This window comes from Pipistrellus hanaki (assembly GCF_964339955.1).
Source record: "Pipistrellus hanaki genome assembly, chromosome: 18".
NCBI lineage: Eukaryota > Metazoa > Chordata > Mammalia > Chiroptera > Vespertilionidae > Pipistrellus > Pipistrellus hanaki.
In genome coordinates, this window is record NC_140520.1 from 23,748,453 (window position 1) to 23,763,390 (window position 14,938).

Genomic DNA, 14,938 nt, shown 5'->3' on the forward strand with positions numbered 1-14,938 from the left:
TGAAAGAATTTATCACTAGCAGAACTGCATTACAGGAAATACTAGAGCAAGTCCTTGAGGGAGAAGAAATATGATACCAGCTGGAATCTGGAGGTACAGGAAGGAATGAATGAACAGGACCAGGAGTGGTGACTGCATGGGCAAATAAAGTAATTTCTGCTTATTAAATAGATATCTTTAAAAGCTAATTGACTACTTAAATAAAAAGTAACATCAATGTAGTGTGGAGTTTAAGTACAGTAATATAAAATAGATGACAATAGCAAAAAAGATCAGGAGAGGAGTAACGAAAGTATACAATTCTGAGGTTTTTAAAGTATACGTGAAGTGGTATAATGTTACTTAAAGACCAGATAAATCAAAGATGTTTACTCTAAACTCTAAAGCAATCACTAAGATATAATAGAGTTATCACTAATGAGCTAAAGATGGAAATAAATGGAATAGTAAAAAAATATTCAATAAATCTAAACACTGGCAGAAAATGGAAAAAGGAACTAAGAACAGATGGGACAAATAGAAAATAATTAGAAAGATGATTGATTTGATCATACCCATAATCATATTGAATATAAATGGTCTAAACAGTTCACTTAAAAAGCAGTGACTATTTGGTTGAATATCACAAGCAAGCCCAATTGTATAAGTACAAGAAACACATTTTATTTTATTTATTTTTTAAAGTATATTTTATTGAGTTTTTATAGAGAGGAAGAGAGAGGGATAGAAAGCTAGATACATCCATGAGAGAGAAACATCTATCAGCTGCCTCTTGCACACCCCCTACTGGGGATATGCCAGCAACCAAGGTACATGTCCTTGACCGGAATCGAACCTGGAACCTTTCAGTCCACAGGCCGACGCTCTATCCACTGAACCAAACCAGTTTCGGCAAGAAACACATTTTAAATATAAAACTCGAATTGGTTTAAAGTGATAGGATGGAAATGCTTACACTATTTAAAAGAGAGCTGGAGTGGCTATGTTATTTCGGATATAATGTCTATTAAATCAGACAAAGTATATCTTATTTATTTATTTTTAAAGTATTTTTTTTTTTATTGATTTCAGAGAGAAAGGGAAGGGAGAGAGAAAGAGTAACATCAATGATAAGAGAGATTCATTGATTGGCTGCCTCCTGCATGCCCTACAGTGGGGATCGAGCCTACAACCCAATGTGCCCTGACCATAAATCAAACCTGTGATCTGGTTCATAGGTCGACTCTCAACCACTGAACCATGCTGCCCGGGCAACAAAGTATATTGTAGAGCAAATAATATTACCAGTGATAAGGATAGTAATGTCCTAATTTTAAAGGTGTCGATTAATCAAGAGGACATGATAATCCTAAACGTCAGGCATCTAAATTTAGGGCTTCAGAATGCTGGAAGCAAACACTCCTTAGAACTGCAAGAAGAAATAGAAAAAAAAACCCAATTATAGTCAGCGATTTTGATACCATTCTCACTTTACCTATGGAACAAGTACTCAGAAACCAATAAAGGTGTAGAAGATTTGAGTAACACTGTCAAACAATTTGACCTAATTGACATTTACACAACATTCTACTCGATAACAAGCATTCTTTTTAGTGCATATGAAAGATTTTTTTAAGGTGGAGCATTTAATCGTTTTTCAGGATTAAAGGTGCAGCCATTATTCTAGTCTACACCTGAGTAAATGAAGGCATGACGCCAAGTCACCTCCTGAAGATACAGTTGTAAAGTGTTACATCTGGGCTTTGAACCCAGGCTATCGGACCCAGAACTCTTAGTCTCCAGGCTCTGCCACCTCCCGTGAACACCTGGAACAGCTCAGGTCTCAGTGAAAACTCTAGGATTTAGAATGCAATCCCTTTGGGATAAACAAAGGAACAGGCTACTCAAATAGCATTCTCTAACTACTACTTGGAAAGGAAGTACACCCCCCCTCTCCTCTCATATTCCCACTCAGCCCAAATGGCCAGTCTGCTTCCTTTTAAGTGACATGACTTATAGGTATCATAAACCCAGATCCCAGAGCCACTGGGTCTGAGAGAGAAGACAGTTGCTGATTGTAAAAGGCCCCTGGGAGTTGGCTCCGCCTCGGGCTGCCTCCCTATGGGATGGGTGGTCTAACACACACTGGAACGGGACCAAGATGCCCACTGGCCCCTCTTCACACGCCAGGATCCGGACAACAACTCCTTTCCCGGGAAGGAAACACGTTTTTTTTTTTTTATGAGAATGAAGCAGAGAATCCTTAGCTGATGGTTGACTTTCTTTGTCCACCTTTTCTTATCTCTGTTATTAGTATTATAATGTATATAATAAGTACAAAACGGAAAAACTTTGTAATGTTTCCCAGGGCGAGGTTTCCTTACTTATCAGCAAAAGAAAGCGGCACGGAGGGGGAACACCTTTTAAATGGATTCTTGGCTGAGACTGGGCACATGGCAGTTCTATGGGAGGAGATGTGACGTGCGGACATTCTTCTGCCTCACCGTGTGAAGGGAGGATGAAAGGTGCTCAGCAAACATGGATCTTGTTAGTGATATTAAAAAAAAAAAAAATCAGTTTTCTACCTGTTTTCATCCTGTCTCCAGTCCAGCTCCCTTCCCTTCTCCCATCTCTCCGAATTTCAATCAGCGACACCCCAGTTCCTGCTGTCTCTATCACTTCCTTCAACAGCCCCTTTCCCATTCCCCTGGCTTTCTCTCCCCCCCAATCCAGCTCCCTCCTTCCCTCTTCTCCACATCTCCAATGTCCCCGAGGAGATCAAAGAGTGGCAGTGGCTGCAGCCCTGGTGGAAAAGTTTGCAGCTCCCCCTTCCGTCTGGGCCGAGGGGCCTAAGGCTGGGCTGGGGCGTCCTGGCTTCTGGGGGGCCATCGTGTAAGAGATGTCTAAAGCAGCGCTGTGCAAAAAAGAAAAAGAGCCCCCCACCCCCTTGGTGCTAGTTAGCGTGGAGACTTTCCGTTTGGGTCTTTGACTCTCATTCCGGACAGCCATTGTGTCCCTGGGTGTTTGCAGGGTGGGCACAGCGCCGGCGGGAGCGGAGCGGAGCGGAGCGCACCCTGGGAGCGCTCCCCTGGAGCTGGAGCGACCCCCGCATCCGCGCGGAGAGAGTGGCCCGCGCGCGCGCGCACGGCGGGGGCCGGGGCCTCGGGCCCGGGGCGGGGACCCGGGGGGCGGCACGGGCCAATCAGGAGGCGCGGCCGGGCCAGGCTCCCTCCCGGCTCCGGGCGAGCGGCGGCCAGTGGAGAGCTGGGAAGCTCGGCGGCGGCCCTGCGCGAGCGGCGGCGGCGAGGACAGCGGGACTCGGGCGGGCGTCGCAGGGCTCCGTGCGCCCCTGGGACGGGCCGGGCGGGCGCGCCCCCCTCACTCCGCCACCCGCCCCCGGACGGCGGGCAGATACCACCCTGGGAGGAAGCTGCGTGCAGACAAAAGCTCTGCATCCCGGCCGCTCAGCCCCTGCAAGGGAGTCGCGTTCGGTGCCTGTCCCGGTCCGAGGGGCAGCTCCAAACTTTTGAGCATTGGACAGAGGTTTGCAGAGTCTAATGCGTTGCTCCGGAGAGGGGACCCTCTGTCTGTGACTGAGGAGGACTAAGCGCTGAGAAGAAGAAGGAGAGGAGACAGAAAAGAAAATGATTTCCCGGGACCCCGTCCGCGCGGTATTGCTGTTCGCTCTGCTTTACTCCCCGCTCGCTCAGGAGGCGAGCCCCCCGTCCGAGGTCGGCGGCGCAGAGGACATCCCCGAGGGGGCCTCCACCTTGGCTTTTGTGTTCGATGTGACCGGCTCCATGTACGATGATCTGGTTCAGGTTATCGAAGGGGCTTCCAAAATTCTGGAGACGTCTTTGAAAAGACCTAAAAGACCTCTTTACAACTTCGCTTTGGTGCCTTTCCATGATCCAGGTAAGGGAAATGTTTATACTTTATTTCTTTTTATTTTAAAAATAATATCTTTTCCACAGATTCCAGAGAGGAAGGGAGAGGGAGAGAGATAGAAACATCAGTGATCAGAGAGAAGCATGGACGGGCTGCCTCCTCCACGCCCCCCACTGGGGATGGAGCCCGCAACCCTGCACGTGCCCACGCCGGGAGTCAAACCGTGACCTCCTGGTTCCTAGATGGAGGCTCAGCCACTGAGCCACAGGGCTGGGCGGGTGTCTTTGTTATTTCTCATGATCCCGCCGCGCTTTATTCTATGAAACGGATTCAGTGTTGGGAAGTTTGGAAACCTTTTTGATCAGATGTGTAGCCCGAACACAAGTTGTAACAAAGAATTGCTGCTTGGCTTCTGCGGTGGCTCTGATACCTGCTCGTGTCTCAGCCACGGAATAGATAGATGACTTGTTTCAGGAGCTTGGACGGTGGTCCCCAAGCCTGGATACGTGGAGTTAGGAAACCCACAATCCAGTCTTGAGCAAACGGTGTCTACTGACTTTTTCATTTTAGAGCTCACGAATGTTTAATTATAAAGGCAGATTTGAACATGAGTGTTCGGCTGCAATCCTTCGAAAGCTAACAACATCCAGGTGGAGGGCACAGCGCAGGATAATGCTCATCTAAAGATGGGGAACAAAACCTCTGTGAGACAAGGAAGCCTGCAGTAATTACTACCAGTGGGACGGAAGCGCTGCCAACGAGAGAAACCACTCATTGCTTAACTGAATCTATTCATCTTTGCACCAGGTCGTCATTAGCTAGGTTCCCAGATGGGTCTAAACATCATGTCTATGGCTCATGCGGGAGAAACGCATGTAATTTGGCATGTCAGTGCTCTTCAAAGGTAGTGGAAGCCCAAGGACTTTATTTATTTTTGCCCTAAAGCCTTGGGTTTCAGCTGCTCCACTGTAACAGGACCCGGTTAACTTTTTTTTCCTTCTTCCCAGTTTCCCTTTAAAGTGGCACCTTTCTGGGAGGCCCATAGGGGCCCGCATTGTCACTGTGGGGGGCAGCCTCGCCAGGGGAGCCCCGGGGCGTGCTGTCTAGCATCCACCTGAGTTTCATTAACACCAGTTGCTGCCCAGTGGAAGGAATGAAGCAGTGGCTTCTGAAAAGCCCTCCCCCACTGTTCTCCCATACTTTTCCTGCTTTGAAATTCTCTTTTTGGTAGAAGACCCTGGACACAGCCTCTTTACAATGAGAGCTTGACATTGAGAATTTTAGTTTTTTTCCCTTGTGCATTTGACAAACATAACGTTCAAATTATTGCAAGCTGTCAAATGTGTCAGTTGTCAACTATTTAAAAAAGGATGGCTGTGGGGAAATTTGGAGGGGAAAGAGAATTTTCTGGTCTCTCCCCTCCCTCCCCCCCTTCAGATGATGAAAACAATAACCTATCTTATTCTTCTGGTATATATATAAAACATTTCTACATTGATGAAATATTCTTTATATTTGAATGATGAATTGAATGGTTATTTACTGTGTTTCCTCTCAGTGAGGCACCTCGTGTCTTACAATGTTTCAATTCATTAAATGTCAAGATGTCAATGTTGATGCAGTTCAAAACTTGTTATTTTGGAATAGCCCAAGTATTTCTTCTGTAGGGGTAACTCTGAAGTTGGCCAAAAAACAAAGTAAAAATTGTTTTCTCTAATTAACACCACAATTTGCTCTTCTCCAAAAGACTCTTATGAAATGATGTTGCCGCAAACAGAACACAGAAATTGCCTCAAGTCATAAATGGAAACTGGATCATCATGATATTTCAATGTGATATGAAAATTATTGGAATAAATTGCATTGTGGTATGCTGCATTCCCAATTGTTACCAAATGGGAAAGTTTGCTGTAGTTGACTTTCCTATAGTTTAGCAATCATGTTTCAAAGTGGGGGAAACTTGGCGTGCTAATAAGAGATGACTAATAAATTAGATCTTTCTAAAATTAATACACGAAAATGATTAAATTGGTTCCATAAAATTAATTGTAAGTATAATTCAGCAAAACTATTAATTCTGTTTCCATTGTGATTAGAGAGAAGTGTCCACGTATTTCTATTATCTAAGAGTATTTAAAGTATTTTTGAAGATGAAGGAAAAAGAAGTTAAAACATACTAATAACTTTTAGTTATTAATTCATTTTGATGGATTGTAATAATACCTTGGAGTGACATTTTCTCTCTCACACTGTGTGTGTAAAATCATTAGGCGTTTTTGATTTCCTTTTACTTGTGATTAGTGAGCAGCTTAGAATGACAAAAAGGGCCTTGAATGGGGATTGGCTGCCTTACCGAGTGACAGTGGAAAAGTCCATTTATCTTTTTGAATGTTTTCTGAACTGTACAATGAGGGGATTGGACTTTAACATCTCTAAGATCACCTCTAACTGTGACACTTTATGACTGGTTGTTTTATAAGTGGCTGCTTTTCATAGTTTCTAACACACATTCCTACAGGTGGGTGATACAACTGACATGAAAAGAAATAATGTGTGTTATTGAATATAATAATTGCATTAATTATAATCATAATTATTACATTAATGATCTTTACTACAACTTTCCAAAGCCATTTGGTACCTGCTATTGCAGTTAATTGGGTGAAATGATGCAGGAGATCTGGGATATGGTCTCAGGCATTTGACAGAGACCTGAGGCCTCTCCGGGGATGCCATGGACCTCTGCATGACAGTGTGGGGCACGGTGTGTGCTTGCAGGTGGGGGTAACAATTAAAATACATGGAAAAGGCACACAGAGGAACAAGTCTAACAACTTGACAAGGAAGTGATAGAATGACTTAGAAAAGGTGCACATCAGAAGCCACTCTTGGAGGACCAATAACGCACCCATGGAAGGAGAAGCGTCAGAGAGGACCAGGGACATGGAATAACAGGCCAGCTTTTTGATGCTAATTATCTTCAAATGTGTGTGTGTGTTTTTTTTTTTTTTTTAATTTCTATAATTGTAATGCATTAATTTTTAGCAGTTTTATTTAGATGTAATTCCCATATCATACATTCATATTCACAGATATATACAACCATCACCACAATTTTGGAACTTTTTTATTACCTCAAAGAGAAACCTCATGCCTTTTATTTATCTATCAATTCTCTATCCCCTTATTATCCTTCTCCCAGCCCTAAGCAACCACTAATTTACTTTCTGTCTCTCTAGGTTTCCCCGTTCTGGACTTTTAGATGACCAGAATCGTATATGTGTTCTTTTCGGACTGGCTTCTTTCACGTTAGCATAATGTTTTCAAGGTCCCTTCATGTGGTTGTGTGAGGATGTTGCATGAGACCCAACTTTGAGATGAGAAGGTTGACCTTTCTCCCCTACTCCTGACCTCTGGGGCAGAGAGAGGGGCTGCAGGGTGAATCAGTTGTCTATTGCCAGTGGTTTAGTCAATCATGATTATGGGATGAAGCCTTCATTAAAACCCAAAAGGGTGGTTTCAGAGAGCTTCGGGTTGGGGACCACATGGAGCTGCAGAGAGGGCGAGCTCTGAGATCAGGGAAGCCCTGTGCCCTGTTCCCCGCCTTTCCCTGGACATCTGTCCCATCTGGCTGTTCCTGATAGCCACGTGAGAAACGTCCACACCTATAGAGAATTTTATGAGTTTATTTGAGCCAAACTGATGACAATTGCCAAAAATCTCAACGAATCGAGACTATACTCCAGAGAATGGCATTATTGCAGCTTTATTTATATAAGAATCAGAGGAGAAGGTGTAATGAGGGTCCCAAGAAATCCATTGGTATTAGATTAAGGGAGTGGAAGAAAGCAAACGGGGGAAATATCTGGGATTGGATAAAAAGTAAAACATATTTCTTTCACATTGGTGGGTCCAGGGTGGTCAGTAGTTGACGTTTACAGCACATAGAGATGGTTTGCAGGGAATGAGATAACAAGGAGGGCTTTTGCTATAGGTTGTGCTCTGAGGGGTCTGGAAAAAGACAACTACTCTGACATTTCCAAGGAGTGTTATCTCAGATACAAAAAGATAGTAGACAGGCCGAAACTGGTTTGGGTCAGTGGATAGAGCATCAGCCTGCAGACTGAAGGGTCCCAGGTTGATTCTGGTCAAGGGCATGTACCTTGGTTGCGGGCACATCCCAAGTAGGAGGTGTGCAGGAGGCAGCTAATCAATGTTTCTAACTCTATCTCTCTCCCTTTCTCTCTGTAAAAAAAAAAAATAATAATAATAAAATAAATAAAAATAAAAATAAATAAATAAATAAATAAAATATATTAAAAAAAAAAAAAAAAGATAGTAGACAGGCTCACTTGGACCTTTGTCAAGGAAGCCACAGGCCTAGGACAGAACTACCCACTATGACTCATTTCTAGTTAGGAATTTTTATGACCAGACCATCCTAATGTGGTTCCTTTTGGCCTCTGTGTTTGTAAGGTCCACCTTGCAGGTCTTCCCCGAGCTTGTCAAGTTCAGTATGTGGCCCTTTTTTTTTTTTTTTTTTTTTATTCACAGAGTTATATTCTTTTATAGTAAAACAGGTAATCTAATGAGTAAATGCGTTTTCTGAGGCTTTTTGAGCTGCTCTAGCAAATTAATTGGACTCAACGAGGGGGTTGTTAGGGGATTGTTGGCACCTGTGATGTATAGCTGGTTGGCCAGGAACACACAAAACAGCTGGGGCTTGTGATTGACGTCTCACGTTGCGGGGGCAGGGTGCAGTCTTGTAGAATGAAACCCTTTAACTGGTGGAATCTGATGCTATCTCCAGGTACACAGGTATTGGAATTGAGTTGAATTCTTAGACCTTGAAAATCTATTGACATTTTATATTAGCTAAACCTCAAATTGAAATGTCAGTTTCAGTATGTGTAGGAAAAAGACCCAAGAAGATATTAGTCTCCCTTTGCCTGTAGCTCGCTGTGCGAAGAAGAGTTTTCATGAAGAAAAGGATTGGTCTTTTGAATCCAAGAGAAACCAAACTAAAGTAGAATTTGAGTGAGATATTTTGGTTGCAATGATTACTTCCTTCCCTAGATGAGAGAGCATTTAAATTATTATTATTTTTTTAAAGTAAAGTGGGTTTTATTGAAGATGCACTCCAAGCTAGGAATGAGCCAGTTGAGACAATGGCTCCAAACTCCTAATTTATACGGTTTAAATGAGGGATTTTCTAGGTGGAGGCTTTCATTTGCATTCAGGTTTGATTGATAGAATAGGGTTATTTAATTATATTTCTTCTGTGCATGCCTTTACCCATAATGCTTACAGAAAAATCTAAGGGTGGCTGATCTAAACCGCAATGCAAATTTTATTATAATTAGTCCAGGACCCTAGTAAGGTCACACTGAGGTTATGTTGCTTTCCTCTGAGCTTCTGCCAAAATCTAGCTGATTCTGAACCTGCCCGCTGACAGTCTGCTGGCTGCTGGGTGGCCTACAGAGAGGCGGTCCGAAGGCACTGTTGGTCTGACCTTTGTTCAGGGCAGACCACACCCCAGCCACTCATGTCTAACTTCCTACCTATACCTGGACGAGCTGCCGCTGCCCATTGCTGTCCTGGTTGCAAGCCTTGGGGGGTCCCTTAGAGATTAGAAGTTGTTTGTCTGTTGGGGAAGAAGAGGGAGAAGGGGAAGGCATGGGTAGGCTCCTGGGAGGGAGAGCATGCCCTCCATGATTCACTGAGAGGGGATCTCATGTCTCTGGATGTTTTTCGATGACATGTAGAAGCCGTTTTGCTACCCACAATACACTAATTAGACCAGACATCTTCCAGACATCCTTTCAGAGGTCCTTCCAGTCAAAGCCATGGAGGTGGGCGCTGAGGCAGAGGAGGGCAATTAGGCATGACCAGGCAGGCAGTTACCCCTAAGTGCCTCCCCTTCCAGCCTGGTTGCCCCTAACTGCCGTCCCCTATTTCCTATCCCCTATTTCACCTACCCCCTATTCCCTACCTCTGTCAACCACCAGTTATATGTTCTTTGTATCTATGAGCTCATTTTTTTTTCTTAGATTCCACCTTTAAGTGGGATCATACAGCATTTGTATGTCTCTGTCTGACTTATTTCACTTAGCATAATGTCCCAAGGTCTCAGATGAAAATATTTCCTTCTCTTTTATGGCTGAATAATATTCCACAGTGTGTATTTGTGTGTGTGTGTGTGTGTGTGTGTGTGTGTGTGTGTACATGTGTATGTGTATATTTATATTCATCCATCAATGGACAATTAGGTAGTTCCCACATCTAGGCTATTGTAAATAATGCTGCAATGAACATGGGGTGCTAGTGTTTTTGTTTTGTTTTTTGCAGATAAATACCCAGAAGTGGAATTGCTGGATCATCCAGTACTTCTATTTTTAACTTTCTGAGGAACCTTCACACTGTTTCCCATAGTGGCTACACTGATTTACATCCCCACTAATAGTGCACAAGGGTTCCCTCTCTTCCACATTCTCTCCAACACTTGTTACTCCTTGTCTTTGTGAGAATAGCCATTCTAATAACTGTGAGGTGTCTGCCTGATAATTAGTGATATTGAGCACATTTTCATGTACCTGTTGGCCAACTGTAGTCTTCTTTGGAAAGATGTTTATTCAGATCCTCTGCCCATTTGTAAAGTTGAATGATTTGGGTGTTTTTTTATGTGCCAATTTTGATCTAGGGTTCAGAGCATTAGTTCATTCCGCACTTAAATAACTAGTCCACCCACAAGCAACACTCCAACTGTAGCCATAGACTGTTTATCTTTATAAATATGTAATGATGTCATTACATATTTGGACCAAACTGTTAACTCTCCTAGTTTTGGTTGCATGCTCACCAAAGAGCCTCTTGATAATTTAACATCATACACTTTCCTTATAGGGAGAGAAAGCTCTTGTCAGACTGGCACATACATCAGATTTACCACACAGTTATATTCCTGATTGGTAACTCATATTTTGGCACACCAGTCTTATACGTCAGTCTCTATTGTTTAAAATACTCTGACAGTGTCAAGTTAAAGTTTCTGAGTTTGGAAGTCTGAGATCCAGACCTTAGTTGATGGTTAATTTATCAAAGTAAATGCCTCTGTTTGGGTGGCCTGTCTGTCTCCAGGTATCATTCCTTCAGAATTTCCAACTGTCAGTGTTAGTATGAATCATGCCAAGTAGCTGTTCTGTCCACTTGAAACTTATAGAGATACAGTTGAAGCCATCGGAATAAATGAGATCATCCAAGGAGAGTATGTAGACTGAGAGAAGAAGAAAGACAAGATGGAACTACAGAGAACACAAGTATTGAAGAGACAGTGAGAAGGGAAATTCATAAAGGATTCTGGAAAGGGAAGTCCAGGTCAGTAGGAAGAGAAACAGGAAGGAGCAGTGTGTGTGGAAATCTAAAAAGTTGCTAGATTTAAGCAGGTGAAGTTATCAACTCCATCCATGTGTAATATTACTGAAAATACAAGCTAAACTAAAAAAGGTAAAATGCAGTTTCATTGAGGTTGTGAGGCCAGGATGCTGAAATGATGGGTAAAAAAATTGTGGTTAAAAGCATTGTCTTTGGAGTCTGATGCCTGGGTTAAAAGCCTGGTTCTACCAATTACTTGTCCCATTATCTTAATTTCTTTCAGTGTCAGTAATTGGGGGTAATATCTCCTCAATAAAGTTGATGTGAGGATTGAAATAATAAATGCCCCAAATTTAGCACAATCCCCTGCACACAAGAAATTCTCAATAACTATAAATTATTGGGACTTAGATTTGAGAAAGAACATTTGAAGATGGAAGAGAGGAGAGAATGTGTAATCCTGCTGAAAGGAGTCAGTGGAGTAGAAGAGATAGAAGATGCCAAAGGAAGGAGAGATCATTTATGAAACCAGGGCTTTGAGGAAGCAGGAGGAGATGGAATGCAAAGTAGAAGGACTAGTCATTGGCAGGAGAAGACCTTTGGTTGATTGTGCTAGGAGAAAAGCAGACCACATACAGCATGCATGGTTATGGACAAGCAGTAGGTTGGGATGCAGGATGCTGGGGGACTTCCTGTCTGATGGACTCTCTTTTTCTGAAAGACTCAGAAAGGAGAGACCTTTGATGAGAGGAGGGAAGAGTAGAAGGGTAAGAGAGTTTGGGGGAAAAAATGGCATTTTTGAAGGTAGAAGGTGACTGTGGACACAGAGATGGGTTCCCAGGATGAGTTGTGGTTCTGAAGATGGAGTTGTAATGCTTCCACACTGTCTCGCTGTGTGATTTTCTCCATCAGCTCTCAGCAGCCTGCACGTAACTGCTGAGGCTGACCACTTGACGCAGGACTGGGATTTTGTTGAGCAAGTGTGATAAAGCAATAGGATGTGACTGAGAGGATATTAATGAGAGAGAGAATGAAGTGGCATATCACAGAGTCCAATGTGGATGTTTTGGACTGGCAAGAGCTGAGAATTTTCGGTGAAGGATGCTCTAACACAGTGGTTCTCAACCTTTCTAATACCTCTATAGCGACCCACAGGTTGAGAACCACTAGCAGGGTCATCTAAGACCATTGGAAAACACACATATTTACATTATGATTCATAACAGTAGCAAAATTACAGTGATGAATGGGTCCAGAGAAAGGAAACAGAGGGTGAGAGCATGAGAAAGAGGAGTGGTTTGCATTTGGGGCAGGGACCACAGATGGTGGGGATGTAAAGCAGGGTGGGATATGCTGGTGCAAAGTCCAGCTGAGGCTTGGGTATAAGTGTAAGATACCAGTGCAGGCCCTGGGAGAGTTGGAGCCCGATGATCCCAGCTGTTGGCAACTCGGTCTGAGGGCAGGGACTCCTGAGGAAACCTCGTCTCACATGTCTTCTTGACACAGGCTTAGTAGTATCATCTTTACTTCTAGTAATTACAGCTACCATTTTACTTTTTGAGTCACTGTGATGGACTAGACACTAAACGTTGATGCATATTGTGTTTTACATCATTAGGCTCACAAATCCCTAAATGGTGGATATTGTCTTTAAGTTTACATGTGAAGCAATTGAAGCTTATATGCACTCTCACAAATTTCCTGGAAAAAAACAAACAAATAATAGCTTCCTGCAAATTATTTTTTTGCTCCTTCTTATGTTTTGAGACACGTGTGAGATGGAGGAGCGGAGCCTAAGAAGGCCTGGCAAAGGGACCTCTGGGTTAGTTGCTAGGGCTGCCATAACCAAGTACCCCCCACTGGGTGCCTAAAACAACAGAAATGTATTGTCTCAGTTCTGGGAGCTGGAATCTGAAATCAAGATGTTGGCAGTTTCCTTGTCCAGGCTGTGCGGGAGAGCCTGCCCCACGCTCTCTCCCAGCTCCTGGCGCTTTGCTGGCGATCTTCGGTGCTCCTTGGCTTGTGGACGCACAGTTTCTCCGTCTTCATGTTCCCAGGGCGGTCTCTCTGTACACTGGGTCAAATTTCCCATTTTTGTAAGGACACCAGTCCTATTGGAGTATTGGCCCACCCTACTCCAGTATGACCTCATCTTAACTAACTACATCTGCGGAGATCTCATTTCCAAATAAGGCCACATTCTGAGGTGCTGGGGGATAGGACTTCAACGTATGAATTTTGGGTAGACACATTTCAACCCATGTTGAGACTACTCAGTAATTAACATTTAAAAAACAAGACACCAGCCCTAGCCAGTTTGCCTCAGTGGATAGAGCATCAGCCTGCAGACTGAAGGGGCCCAGATCCGATTCTGGTTGGGGGCATATGCCTGGGTTATGGAGGAGGCAGCCAATCAATGATTCTCTCTCATGATCGACGTTTCTATCTCTCCCCCTCCCTTCCTCTCTGAAATAAAACAAACAAACAAACAAACACAAAATCTCACAAGACTCTATTACTCTTTGACTAGAGAGATTCGGGCTGTTCTATAAATTTCTGATAAAAATGTTCATATTAGCCGAAACTGGTTTGTCTCAGTGGATAGAGTGTCAGCCTGTGGACTGAGGGGTCCCGGGTTCGATTCTGGTCAAGGGCATGTACTTTGGTTGCGGGCACATCACCAGTGGGGAGTGTGCAAGAGGCAGCCGATCAATGATTCTGTCTCATCAATGTTTCTAACTCTCTATCCCTCTCTCTTCCTCTCTGTAAAAAATCAATAAAATATATATTGATATTTTTAAAAATGTTCATATTAGGGAGATTATGAACTCTAAGCTCCCATCTCCTTTTGGATGGGAATGGGGTTCTTGGTGGTAATTATGGAGGGAGGCATTAGTATGTTTGGGATGCTATTTCAGTCCTGGAAATAATTTGAACTTTAAAAAAAAACCTGTGAATTTTACTTTTAAAACATTTAATACTTTGAGTATTTACTGTTAAAACATTTAATAATAAAGCTTTATTTGATTTTTTTTTTTTTAGATGTTGAGATATTTAATTTTGAAATGGGGAAAATCCTATAGGAGCTAGGAATTCTGGAAATTAGGCGTGGGTTCCTAAATATTTTGAGTTTGTATACCTCTAGTTCTTGGTTCTTTTTTTCTTGGAAACTTCAAACACACCAGTTGGAGCAATTTCCCCCAAGAGCACCCAATCTCTGAAAGCTAACCTTTAAGCACTGTTTTATATCAAGTCGGAGGAATTCCTTGAAGTTCCCAGGCTAGAAGTCACTTATTGCTACTGAAATGCTTCAGGGTGACTCTGAGCTGTTCTTATCAAGATCTAGGAGGCTGGCAAATGGGACTGACGGGTGATGGGGGAGAGAGAATATGTGAGCTGGATCTTCTTGGATATTTTCACCAGGTAGAAAGGAGAAAAAATACATTATTCCATTAAGCAGTAGAGAACAAAACCCTAAAATGATATTGTAACTATCTGGAATGTCAAGTTTTGAGATTCAAAGTGAAATCTGTTTTGCTTTTTGGTTAGTTCATTATTTCCACTTCAAAGCCCGCTGCCAGAGCACACAAAGAACCTCGCTCCTATTGTTTCATGCTCCCCAGAGGGTCTTCCCTGCTCTTCTTAGATGGACTTGTTCACCACCCTCTGGATCAGATGGTCTCACTTCTGCCTTGAAGTT

At 43.1% G+C, this 14,938-nt stretch overlaps 1 protein-coding gene across 3 annotated transcripts in view; it reads left to right on the top strand.

The window, feature by feature from the left end:
- The first annotated feature begins 3,219 nt into the window (after positions 1 to 3,219).
- Positions 3,220 to 14,938, top strand: part of HMCN1 (hemicentin 1) — a 343,610-nt gene continuing 331,891 nt past the window's right edge. For all 3 annotated transcript variants that reach the window (XR_014793395.1, XM_084866565.1, XM_084866564.1), the window contains exon 1: positions 3,220 to 3,894. Coding sequence is in view for 2 of the 3 variants with exons in the window: in XM_084866565.1 (XP_084722691.1) it covers positions 3,624 to 3,894 (271 nt within the window). In the remaining variant the exon portion in view is untranslated. The remainder of the gene's footprint in view (positions 3,895 to 14,938) is intronic.